The sequence below is a fragment of the Daktulosphaira vitifoliae genome, unplaced genomic scaffold (genome assembly GCF_025091365.1).
Source record: "Daktulosphaira vitifoliae isolate Bord-2020 unplaced genomic scaffold, ASM2509136v1 Scaffold_5, whole genome shotgun sequence".
NCBI classification, from domain to species: domain Eukaryota; kingdom Metazoa; phylum Arthropoda; class Insecta; order Hemiptera; family Phylloxeridae; genus Daktulosphaira; species Daktulosphaira vitifoliae.
The window spans coordinates 20,988,614-21,001,443 of record NW_026099576.1 but is presented as its reverse complement, the minus strand read 5'-3'; the positions used below and the strand labels follow the sequence as shown (position 1 = coordinate 21,001,443).

The 12,830-nt window shown below is 24.5% G+C and overlaps 2 protein-coding genes and 1 long non-coding RNA gene across 5 annotated transcripts in view; 2 read left to right on the top strand and 1 right to left on the bottom strand.

Annotated features, from left to right (window-relative positions):
- Positions 1-12,830, bottom strand: part of LOC126907928 (uncharacterized) — a 134,793-nt gene that overhangs the window by 17,432 nt on the left and 104,531 nt on the right. The window lies entirely within an intron of this gene.
- On the top strand, positions 37-4,417 carry LOC126907952 (multiple inositol polyphosphate phosphatase 1-like). 3 transcript variants are annotated; one of them, XM_050689696.1, is made up of 10 exons: positions 37-160; positions 1,646-1,712; positions 1,770-1,898; positions 1,949-2,130; positions 2,196-2,321; positions 3,159-3,309; positions 3,387-3,487; positions 3,574-3,683; positions 3,831-4,028; positions 4,083-4,417. In XM_050689696.1, exons 1-10 carry the CDS (start codon positions 152-154, stop codon positions 4,237-4,239), a joined length of 1,230 nt encoding a protein of 409 aa, XP_050545653.1. In that variant the 5' UTR covers positions 37-151; the 3' UTR covers positions 4,240-4,417. The 3 variants fall into 3 exon arrangements, with proteins under 3 accessions (XP_050545653.1, XP_050545651.1, XP_050545652.1); XM_050689694.1 differs by lacking the exon at positions 37-160 and having other exon boundaries at positions 1,365-1,712; XM_050689695.1 differs by lacking the exon at positions 37-160 and having other exon boundaries at positions 1,365-1,712; positions 1,961-2,130; positions 4,083-4,401.
- Positions 6,893-8,509, top strand: LOC126907974 (uncharacterized). Its single transcript, XR_007704664.1, has 3 exons — positions 6,893-7,466; positions 7,832-7,967; positions 8,036-8,509. It is a non-coding gene; the product is annotated as an uncharacterized LOC126907974 (long non-coding RNA).

Genomic DNA, 12,830 nt, shown 5'->3' with positions numbered 1-12,830 from the left:
GGAACAGATAATACGTTTAGTTGTTCTATGATAGTAGATTTTTTTGACGTCTTTTGACGAAAATGAGTGACTTACGTGAAAGCAATGATTTCTGATCCAATTTTAAGTTAAATGTGGCGAAAAACTATCGGAAATCCTTTGAAAATTGCATATGGAATCGGTAGATAACAATACATGTAAAAGAGCTATTTCAATTTTTCATTTAATTCAATTTTTTTTGATGCTAAACTAGCAAAATAATTAAATTATACATTTTTTTGTCGGTTTAGATTAAAAATTGTCTATATAATAATTTCTATATATTTCAAGTAAAACCATAAAAACATATATCTAGTATGGAATAGTTACTTCTCAAAATGTTAAAAATTAATTTTTGATAGATATGGACTTGAGTTGGTAAGCAGAGCCTGTAGGCGTAGGTGATCCAAAATTTTTTTAAAGTATGAAAAAAATGCACAATATTTTGGAAATTTTCGAAATGTTGAACTTTAATGAGCTCTCGTGGGTACTTACACCTTAAAAATTGTAGACAAAATGTACAACGAGGAGAATATTAAAATCTTGTGTGAGATTTGATATCCAGTACAAAATAGAACAATGTTGACAAAAATGTCATGCTGTTTCAACGCTATATACAAACTAATGTACTACAAGTTTTTAACCATTCTTAACCAACATTTCACTTTTGTATACTCGTAAACGTAAAAGAATAAATTAATAAAAAAAAACTGTAAAATCGTATTGGAACTATACTGCATTCGTTTTATTTTTAATATTGATCAATAATAATTTCTTAAGATTACTGCCACTAACCACTAAGCTTTAATGTACATGTCTTTATGATAGATAAATAAAAAGATGAACGAATATTTTTTAAATATTAGGTCTAGGATTAAGGATTTCGGTAATATATTTTATAGACAAACAATAAATGTATTGAATTCAATGAAAAATTTTATGGAAACATTTTATTCTTTGTTTTTTTTTTGTTTAAAATGTTTTACAAAATCAGTAAGACATGTAGTATCTATTTATGTTACGTTATTATTGGCATTGTTATAACTACAATAGTTCGACAACGTATACAACTGTATTAATATCCTTTAACTTAACATAATTATTTAAAGTTCTACGAAATAGAATATAATTTTGCTTTGTATACTATTAATATTAAAATGGGTTGATTATAAATACATCGCTTTTTTGATTTATAGTTGTTCATATAATTTTTATCTTGTGTAGATTAATGTTGCATAAGTCATAGTTAAAAAGTTATATAAGTAGATGGCGCTGTATTAAGCAAAGACTTGAGATAATAGAGTTCTTCATATAATATTTTGCAATATTGCGATTAATGTGTAAACAATTTCATGTTTGCGTTATCTAAAAGAACAAAAAAACAGTTTGTGACATAATGAATAATTAATTTTATGTCACTATTTTACTTAGTAGCTTCTTGGTAACATTATCGAACATGATTGTCAAACAAAATTATGTCTGTTCCTAAATTTATCACTATATATTGATAATTTAAAAATAAATCAATATGAAATCATTTTTTCAGCTATCTAAACTTTTTTGCACTTTCATAATTTTTTTAAAATCCGTGAATACGTGCCATGATTTACATACTAACTTTTTTCAGCATTTTTCTTCAAAAACTCCTTACAGATACATAGCAAATTACAATACTTCATCAATAGAGTATGAAGGTATATATATTTTTTATATATATTTTATATAGTTGATAAATTTTACCATTTTTTTAGGCTGTAAACCATGGAAAATTTGGTTAGTTCAAAGACATGGTACAAGAACTCCAGGTAATGAATTAGATAAATTTGTTCGAGATAGATTACCTAAAATTCAAGAAGATATTTTAAACAATTTGAGTAAAGGTAATTAAAAAATTAATTTAAAACATCAATATACATTTTAACTAATCTAGGAACTATTTTAGGGGAACTATGTAGTTTTGAAGGAATTAAATTATGGACTTCTCATAAAGAACTGGATAGCCAAAAAAGGTTAACTTCAGAAGGACAGGATGAACTTTTTGAATTTGCTGAACGATTACAGTTACGATTACCAACACTTCTTGACCAACCTTATCAAAATACTAATTTTTTGGTATAATCGAACTTTATTAATTTGTAAATTGTAAATAATAAGAAAATTCTTATGTTTTTATTTAGTTTAGGTATACTGATACTCAAAGAACTGACGAAAGTGCCAAACAATTTGCTACAGGTCTGTTTGGTCGGATTGAAGTAAAAAAAGTTGTTTTTACAAAACCTCTTGATAAAGATCCTCTACTAAGAGTAAATTATTTTTTTTAATTTCAACATCATTTATTTTTATATTTACATTTTAATGGTGCTTTTTTACCTATCAATGAATATTACAATTTATTTAACTGAAATCCTTCAACTAATAAAATTGTAAGGTTCCTCTTGTTGAATACAATTGCTAAGCAAATATTAATTTTATTTTTCATTGTTTTTTATTTATTGAACTTATAAATATTTTTAATTAAAATATCTCAAAAGACCATGATAATAACATAAAATTTGAGTTTTGTTTCTGACATTAATAAAAAAAAATGAGGTATTATTTGTATTTTCTTTTTAATTTTTAATATTTTATTTTAATATCTTACTAAAAGTTTCTATTTTATTTAATTTTAAACTGTTCCACTCTGCATTTCAATTTTTTCATTTAATTCAATTTCTTTTTATGCTAAACTAGCAAAATAATTAAATTATAAATTATTTTACCTGTTTAATATTAACATTTTCTGATTTAACATAATACAATTAAAAGAACTCTCGTCACCTTCTGTACAGACTTGAATATCAACTGTCTGGTATTTATTTCATGATGAAATAAAATCTTACTTTGTTTTTCCAATTTTCCTAAAATATTTATGCTACTTAAAAGTATTATCGAAATATTGAAAAAAACTATATTTTAGATTAAAAATATATATTAATATAATATTATTTAAAAAGTAAATTAAAAATACATTTCATTATAATGATTTTTTTTTTTAATAACACAATTTTTTGTGGGCTGGTTGCTTTTATTTAAAGTATTTTTCAATGTATAACTCAATATTTATTATGAAATTTTACTTAATTTTAACTTTTTTAATTTAGTTTTACAAAGTATGTCAAAAATGGAGGCAGAATGTAAAAAAATCCCCAAGTGCAATTCTGGAGTATACAAAATTCACATTGAGTGACATTGTTAATACAACACTTTCTGATTTGTCAAAAAGACTTGGACTTAATTACACACTATCCTTTAGTAAACATTTTTTTTATTCATTTGAGTTAAAAATTGAGTTTTTTGATCAATTCTTAATTTCTGTTTCTAAACTTTAGAAGAGGCTAAAAATATTTACTCATATTGTGCTTTTGAAACTGCTTGGGAAAAGATCAAAGTTTCACCATGGTGTTCAATTTTTAGTGAACTTGACTTTAAGGTAATATATATTTTATTTAATAATTAACTTATAAATTGTGTGATTTTCAGAATGTCTTTTTAATTTAATTTTTAAAATTATTTTAGGTTTTTGAGTACAGTGAAGATTTGAAACATTATTTGATTGATGGGGATAAATATGAATTGACTTATAAACAAGCATGTGTTTTATTAAAAAATGTTGTTGAACATTTTGAGTATGTTATTGTTTTAATAATATATTATTTATTTAATATTTAATTAAGATACATTTTTTTTAAACTGATTTATCTTACTGAAAAAATTGATCAACATTGTTAAAGTGTTTAATAACAATGTAATACTATTTTGATTTTTCTATGTAGTGATGATAAATTAGATAGTCATAATGGAATTTTCTATTTCACTCACTCTGGAACAGTTTTGAAAATGCTTGGAGTTTTAGGTTTGTACAAAGATAATGATAATTTAAGACATGATAACTTTTGGGAAATGGAAAATCGACAATGGAGAACTTCAAAAATTGATGCATTTGGATCAAATTTAATTTTTGTTTTATTCAAGTAAGTTGCACAATTATTTTATATTAATATTATTTAAAAATTAATTTTTTTTAGATGCTATAATGATATGAAAATATTGACATTGCATCAAGAAAAAATTATAAGAATACCAGGGTGTGAATCAGATCTTTGTTCTTATGATACATTTAAAAAAATTTATCAAGAGAAACTGAATAATTGTGATTTTAACAAAATGTGTAACATTGAATAACCAATTTTTTATTTTTATTGTATTATAAATAGTATATTTATTTATAACTTTAAATATTTTACCAGTGATTTATTATGAACGAATTTTTTTAATAATTGAATTCTGTCAATTTGTTAAATTTAACTATGTCATTAGTGATTTAATTATTTTATTGATATTAATTTGAAATATATTTTTATGATGATTGTAAGCTATTATGTGATGTGTGTAGTATGAATATAACATATATAATATAAAATTTATTATCTTTTGTTACAATAAAATATTAAAAGTTATAACAATTTTAGGACAAGTAATCATTAGTTGCAATAATTTTAATACATTGAATGCTTATGTAATGAGGATGCGGAAGTGGCATGGTGAGTGACTGATTTAACAATACAATAATTGTCTGAGCTGAAAAAATGTTTGTATCCAGCACTTAGTAGGATAGTCAACAAAGGAGTAATTTTGGTGAATAGCAGAAAAAATTCCCAACCAATTTTTTTTTTTTAAAGTCGAGTTAAGATATGTATAATGATATACTAAAAGTCATCTTAGTATGTTATCATTTTTTTCACCTAAGACTAGTGGTCTTATATTTAAAGTAGCATCCCCACCACCAGCGCCCACGAACCATTACTTAATATCAGTATATATAAAGAAAAACTAATTAAAGAAATCTATTTGTATTGTCAACATTTCTTTGATTTTGACATTCTTGGCTTCAAAAAAATGTTACAATCTAACCAAATAAAAATGTGAATTCCAAAAACAAAGAAAATTCATAGAACTCCACATTGAATAGCACTTTTAAAATTATCCTTTACAGAACCAAATATCAATACATTTAAATTACAAAGAAAAAAATTCTAGAAGAACAAAAAGCGTCTGAATTTATTACTTTTCAATAACTATTACCCTTATTGTAACTCAAAACATAATAAAATAAAGAAAAAGGTTTTTAAGAAAAAATGAGGTGGTCATTCAACCACTTCTGGATAATTTGGCATGGATTGACCCTTTTCCTTTATTTTATTATGTTTGTGGTTCGTGGGCGCTGGTGGTGAGCATACTACTTTAAATATAAGACCACTAGTCTTAGGTGAAAAAAATTTTCAAATTAAATATAATAAAATAAAACATAATACACATATTATTATTTTGAAAGTCGCAGTAGAAATAAGAAATGAAAATAATAATAGCGTTTATACAATTATGGCAACCCTTGTATAATAATATAATTATTTACAGTAATATGCTAAGTAATGTTCCCAGAAAAGCTTTGTTCTATTACATAATAAAATTTTACCGTATGGACGACGCTGCCGGTTGTCAAAAAACCGTGTATAAGATTGCAGCTGAACCGCACGCACACAATTGCAACCCAACGCTTATGACATGCGTTTTTGCATATTGTTCGGACGACGCTGTCGGCGTCCAAACACTGCTCGTGGTGCATACGTACCCGCAAATACTAAGGGAAACAACTTCAATGTTCGTACACGACAAATGTATTATAACTATTTCAAACCACGAGCCGCCACTGCTGATATTGTATGAGCACTTGATACATTGGTTTTTACTTTTAATTTGAATTTCAAAGTCTTCATCAGGTGAAGCTAATTCGTCGTTTAACTAATTATTTTAACCACAATTACTAGTATGAATTTCATAATTCACATTGATCTTTTGTATTTTATAATGATTTGAAATAGTTGAAACTTGTTTTAAAATTGTAATTTTTTTACAAAGTTATTTCTTTTATGAACCAATTATGAATTTTTATGTAAAATTGTAATTACTAGAAAGTAAGATTATACTGCCAAATACTTTAATTGTAGAAAGCATTATAGTATTAATATTTAATGTTTAGTGTAAATATTAAAGGAAACTTGACACTCTTCTCGGTGGTTAGTGTTCAAACAGTAAATGTCACATTATAATTGTTATTATTTTGACTCTTCCTGACAACACTTATCCACGTGATCGAACTTGGACTTAGAACATCCAGTTCATCACACCATTAAATAATTTTTGCTTTCATATGATTTGTAAATTTATAATCAGTTATAAATTATGAATAAATTACATAGCAATAATATAATGTGTAATATTTATTTGACTTAAAAATAATGAAATTATAAATATATTGATGTAAACATTTTTTTTTTTTTTTTATGTAATTCATTTTCATGATATATTTAACAGAAGATCTTATACGGTTTTTAAAAGACCAATAATATTAATTTAAAGAAATATAAAATATACTTTAATGATATAAAATGTTTCTTTTAAAATTAAGAAAAAAATGTGGAATATTTTTCTTATAGGAATCTAAGTTAAAATTAGAAAGTATAGGTTTATTAAATGTTTTTTGAAAACTTATAGTATTAATGTCTAGTATTATTTTCATAGTATTACTAATATTATAAAAATAAGTCGAATATAGTTGAAAACGACTTGATGGTTTCGCATATACCTGTAAAAACTTACAATTGCCTTTAATAGATTTATTTTATTTTGGATTGACATCTGATTTTTTTCAATTTTCTTATTTGAATTTTTGTCTGGAATAACTAAGGAATTTGAATACAGTTTTTTGATTTTAATTAATGCTGGTGATATAAAATTAATTAATGTATTTGGTCTAATACATTCATCTATTTGTTTGTTTAACTTTACATTCTGTGTTAAAATATTAGATTTACTTAAAAACGGAAAAAAAATTTTCAATTACACTTTGTTTATTGGCTGTTTTAATTCCAGAAAAATATTTAACTGTGAATTATTATATTGTGTTATCTTCTATGTGTACAATGTTTGGCTTACTTTCATGTGTGTGTGTGTGTGTGTGTTGGTGTTTAAAATTGTGTTATTAGAATTTTCATTATCTTTTGTTTTTATTCACAAATTGTTTTCGTTAATAATTAAATTATAAATTTCATTATTATTGTCAATATTATCGGACTCTTTTTTTGTTTGTGTTTAGAATTATATATTTTTTAATTGACTATTGATTCAAAATCTGTAAAATTTATTGTTTTTAAAAGAATATCTCTTGATGGTTTGTGCGATTGTGTACCTGGAATCCAGTGTGTGTTTTTATCTACATTGTATGACTATAAATGGACGATTGCCTAAACCATAAATGATTCAAGTTTTATGTGTACCATTAAAAATGTATATATCATGATTATAATGGTTTGCAATAGCTGCTAATTCATCATCACTAAACCAATAATTAGGTAAATTAGATAATTGTAAAAATTGTATTATTTCAAAATTAGAAGTTACTTTTTCAATTTTCCCATCATTAAGTGTGTTTATAATTGTAAAAAATCCACAATTATTTTCGCTATAAATATTTCCTCCCTTTTTATATGATTTAAAAAATTTTAAGTTATCAATATTCTGATTATAATTATTGACTTTGTCTGATGTATTTTTATCATAAAATTGTTTAATTGTTTTTATAACTGCATTATGTTCTTCAGTTTTCCAATCATTAGTAACATATTCATTATTTTGATGACATTAAAATATTATTACTAATGTTTATGAAAATTATAAAAATTATTTATTTAATTATGGTCTATTCTTTTTTATCTAGGCCTGATGCTATTTTAGGCATTGATATTTGTAGTTTTAAGTGTGTACACGGAAATTTATACATACATATTGCTAATGATGACATCAAGTGCTTGATTCATCGTATAAGAATATTTGTCTTATCAGGATAATAAGAGGTAAGTGTGAACATTAATTTTTATGATAAAACCATAATAATACCTTACTTATGTATGTGGCTATCTAGTTAAGAAATCACTAGAAAAACATGGGAAAACACCTTTGCCACGAACTGATAATGCTCCGACATTTACATACTTTGACATTTGATAAAGTAGTAATTGTTACGAACATCTGGTACTCCAACCATCTGATACCATAGGTTACTAAAATTACGACGGATTTTACTCCGACATTAAATTAAAAAAATGAGACTGCAAAAACTTCGACATTATCGATAGTTTGATTATGCATCGAAAGTTATATTATATTTTGATTGTATTATTAGTAATAGGGCACATCGATCGTATATGTTGCAACGTCAGGATCACGTGGCTACAGAAACGCTACATTATTAAATTAATTATATTATTATTAATAATATTGTAAAATTAAAATTAAAATGTTCTATTAAATTAGCATTTATTTGCTACTATAGTTATTATACAATTATATACATATTGCTTATTATTTTCTGATACAATTTCTCACATTTGACAAATGTTATTAATACTCGAATGATAATAGTCATTCATTAAGTAACATAAAATTAAGTTTTTAATATAAATGTACATTTTTGAAAAAGTTTTTTCTATTGTTAGAATATATATTTATCTTTGAGAATTTTATTTCTTAATTATCCAATAATTACAAAATATTTTCATCAAATCAAAAAACTGTTAACTGTTTTTCAGTTAATCCATAAAATTTTATCTAACCGTAACTTATTTTTTAACATCTAAGAGATCCATTTGAAAACTAATTTTTCTATAACAAATATGTGCTGTAAAAATTGTAATGTGCAATTTTATTAGTGACTAATTCCTAAGTGTGTATTATTAAAAAATAATGACTAATATAAACATAAAATTGTTAGTATTTGTACAATATAAAATTGGGTGTTTTATGTTTAATTTGATAATATGGATAAGTGTCTTCGGGAGAGTTAAAATATATTATAATTCAAAAATAAAAATAATGATAATAATAAAAATAATGATGTCTTGGGTTTTTGTATAAAGTGAGAACCTGATGTTGTGGTTCTATCGGGGACGTATGGTTCGAGGGTTTAGAACAATAAAAACAAGTGGATATGAAGAAATAAATGTATGTCGTCTTTATTGAGGAATATGAGCTAATAAATTTGTAAACACCTTTAATAGGACACTGAGGTAACGGGGCGGTAACGACCCTCGAATATCCAGTTGAAGTGTCTATTAATATAATCAGATACACATTAGGTTTTTAAACTATTTTTAGGCACAGGGCGGTAATCCGACTAACAAAATTACTCTTGATGCTAAAAGGAATTATAGATCTATTACTTTATCGTTCCTTACTCAGATTATTAACTCTAAATAAATGGGATGATATAAATTGACTTACCTTCGTATTCTATAATATTCAAGAAGATAAATGAAGTATTTACCAGAAATGCCAATTTTTACTCAATATTATTTATTTATGGTAATAATGTCTTTATAGACTAAAATAAATTTTAAACACAAATAAGGTATACACAATAAAATAACTCAAACGGCAGCACGGGGCCGTGATCAAAAATGTAGGAGCAAGAGTAGTTCGTAAGAACGAACTAGCTTGAGCTGGAGTTCTGGAGCTGGCTTTTCAATGGATATTAGTGCTTTTTATAGTACTAAAAAGGTACTCCCATATTCAGGGATATTGCCGTTTGTGTTATTTATGATTATATTTTATTGTTTTAAAGTATACATTACATGATAATTATATTGATAGCATAGTTAACAATAGATTACTTGACATATATGTAAATAATAAGAAATTGTGTTGAACATTGTATTTGTTATGACAGATAAATTATATGTTTGTTTACAAGTTATTTAAAATACAGATTATACATTTTTCATTGATAATTGTGAGATGCGTAATGCAAAGTATTAAGCATATCACGACAAATAATATCTTATTATTTGTTCGGATGCAGAACCCATAAACTGAGAACCCTTGAGGTCTATTCAATAATTTTGGATGTAGTGCAATAGGACCTTAAGGTTAAGAAAGAAATTTCTTCCATGTATGTCTCATGATTCTTGGGGATGACTACATTTTTTTCTGTGCTGCATTAGGATATCTAAGTGTAAAAACAACATAGTATATCTAACTTCAATGCAGTAATTTTTGAATACACATTTTTAGTCTTGACTTTCTGGAAGTTTCTTCCAATAGGTTTGTGTTGACTCAGTGGATTATGATTAATTTTTCTTTCGGCAATTTTAATTGAAAAATAATTACTAAAATAATCTTTAACTTTTATATAAAAAAATAAAAATAATATTAAACTGTGTAATTTTGCTACAAGTTCTAATATAAGTTATGCTAAGAATGAGTAAGTTTTGGTTATATATAAGTAGAATTAATTTTTTCTTATTTAAAAATTCTGTGTGTCGTCTAAAAGTAAAAATATATTAACTCATTGTTAAACAATTTTCATTTTGTGACATGAGTTTTATAATCAATGTTAAATTATTAGTAAAACCATTATAATCTCTAGTGGTACTCAAAGAAAAGGTAAAAATATTAAGGAGTAAAAAATTATTTATTTAAAGTTCTTTTTCTTTAAAATCTAATATACATTTATTAAAATCAGTTTCAAATTTCCTTGAAAAAAATATCTGAATAACCTTTTCTTTTTTTAATAATAATTACAATGAAATTGTTACAAAATTAGACTTCACATATTTTTAACATTGCACTCCATTATTTTTCACAAGTGTTATTCTTTGATATTTTATTTATCAGTAGTTAAACATTATATAATATTAAATAATTGTTATTCCCCTTAAAAATATCTACTCATCACTTGTAAACTAACATTTGATACATTTTTTTTTTTTTGTTATTAATAAAGTAACAAAGATGTCTAGTCCATTTAATTTATTTTATGCTGTAACTTGTGTATCATTACTACTATTAGTTAGTAAAAATATTTTATTAATTTATTTTTAAATTATATCTAGTCTAGATTTTAATGTGGAAATCTTTATCGCTTCTCAAACGCACAAAATTAATTGTCTTTTATTGTGTACACAGGTTTTTTCTAATATTTAAAATAGAAGTGAAAAACTATTCGTTTAAATATAGACGAATAATAATATTGTAGCGTTAATAATAATAATAGCTAGTTTAATGACGAATCCTATCATCAGTGACACGTACCTCTATATTTTTTAACTAAACTAATTAAATGTTATAATAATAGGCACTAATAAGGAGAGGCAAAAAATATTTTACGTCCGAAGATTGGAATCGCTCTTTTTTCCCCTCAAAAAAAAAAAAAAATTTAAGGGCTCACACCAGTTATATAACTGGGGTTGTTCTAGTTCAAAGCCCCCTTCCTTACCTTTATGTACCTATTTTATCAAAAGTCGGATACATTTCGAGGACCTTTATTGTAATAATTATTCGTTAATAGACAGTAATTAATTATAACGCTATTTTATTGTATTAATTAATATTTATTAATTAGTGATAAGGGTTATATTTTTCCATCAGATAATGTATTGCTACGATACTTATTTAATCCGAAATTTTATAATTTTTAATCGTTTTCGCAAATAATCAATATTCGGAGCAAATTTCATTCGGAGCAATCAATTAATAGTCTTATTCGGAGTATTCATCGTCGTAGTAAAATCCAAATTATTGTAACCATGTATTAGTAGTAATTGTTGTCGGAGTAAATGTATTCGGAGGATTTTTTTACAGTGTCAGAGTATATGAATGTCGAAGCATTATCAGTTCGTGGCAATCTCCATAACTCGAAAAACATAATTGCGGTATATGTATTAGTTATTCTACATCTCAAAATTAGTCAGATAAATTTATTTTTTACATATATTAAGGCTTGCCATAATGTAAATTTATCCACTTATTTCCAATAATTGCTGTAAACAATAATGTAGGAAAAGAAATAAGAAATTTAATAAGTAATATTCCCTTTAAGCACCAATGTCCAAAATTTGATTATGAGTTTTTAAAAAACCTTTTAATAAGACTGAGAATATTTAGTTCTTTAAAATTTTTAAACAAAAATATTTTATCAAAACCGAGAAAACATAAGAAATTTGATATACTAAAACATTAATAAAATACATTTACATGTTTTAGAAAAAGCTTTTATTATACTTTAATTTATTAATTGATAATTATTGTATAATTTATGCGATGAATGTGTATGTTGATTTTGAAACTTCATTATTATGTTAATTGATTCTTTTTTGTTTTTAGTTTTGATGCAAAGCTGAGAAGGTATTAATTTTACTATGATGTATTTTATAAAATAATTAATGAAACATTTTAGAAATTTTTGTATGAAATATTTAAAAAATGTATAATTCAATTGAACACGAATCATTATTTTTGGTGTTTTTGTTTTATTAATTTGAATTATCCTATTATTATATTATTTAAATATATTAAAACTTAAATATTTATGTAGTGTTGTGCACGTTCAAAAATATAAAACAAATACCATAATTAAAATTGTTACTTTACATTTTGAAAAAGGTATATACAGTTTTAGTCACATTTAAATAGTGGTCACACTGATTTACCTACATAAAAATGGTGGACTGACTCTAATTACTTCCCTATATTGACCATGTAAATTTTTATCAGTGCCAATTCTGTTTATATATAATAGCTTCATCGAGAGATTTTGTGAAATAAACAATTGGAGTGAAGTAGGTCATAAATAAATTGGTCTACAAGAAACCTACATCGGAATCAAAAATATGCTTATCTAAATCAAATGAAATTAGACTTTATCTATGACTTTTAAGTTT

Bases quoted from the DNA above. Each gene is read 5' to 3' on its own strand.
- LOC126907952 (XM_050689694.1), top strand. From the start codon at position 1,547: ATGAAATCATTTTTTCAGCTATCTAAACTTTTTTGCACTTTCATAATT. The intron at 3,684-3,830 runs GTATGTTATTGT...TTTTCTATGTAG, and splicing joins AATGTTGTTGAACATTTTGA to TGATGATAAATTAGATAGTC. The intron at 4,029-4,082 runs GTAAGTTGCACA...AATTTTTTTTAG, and splicing joins TTAATTTTTGTTTTATTCAA to ATGCTATAATGATATGAAAA.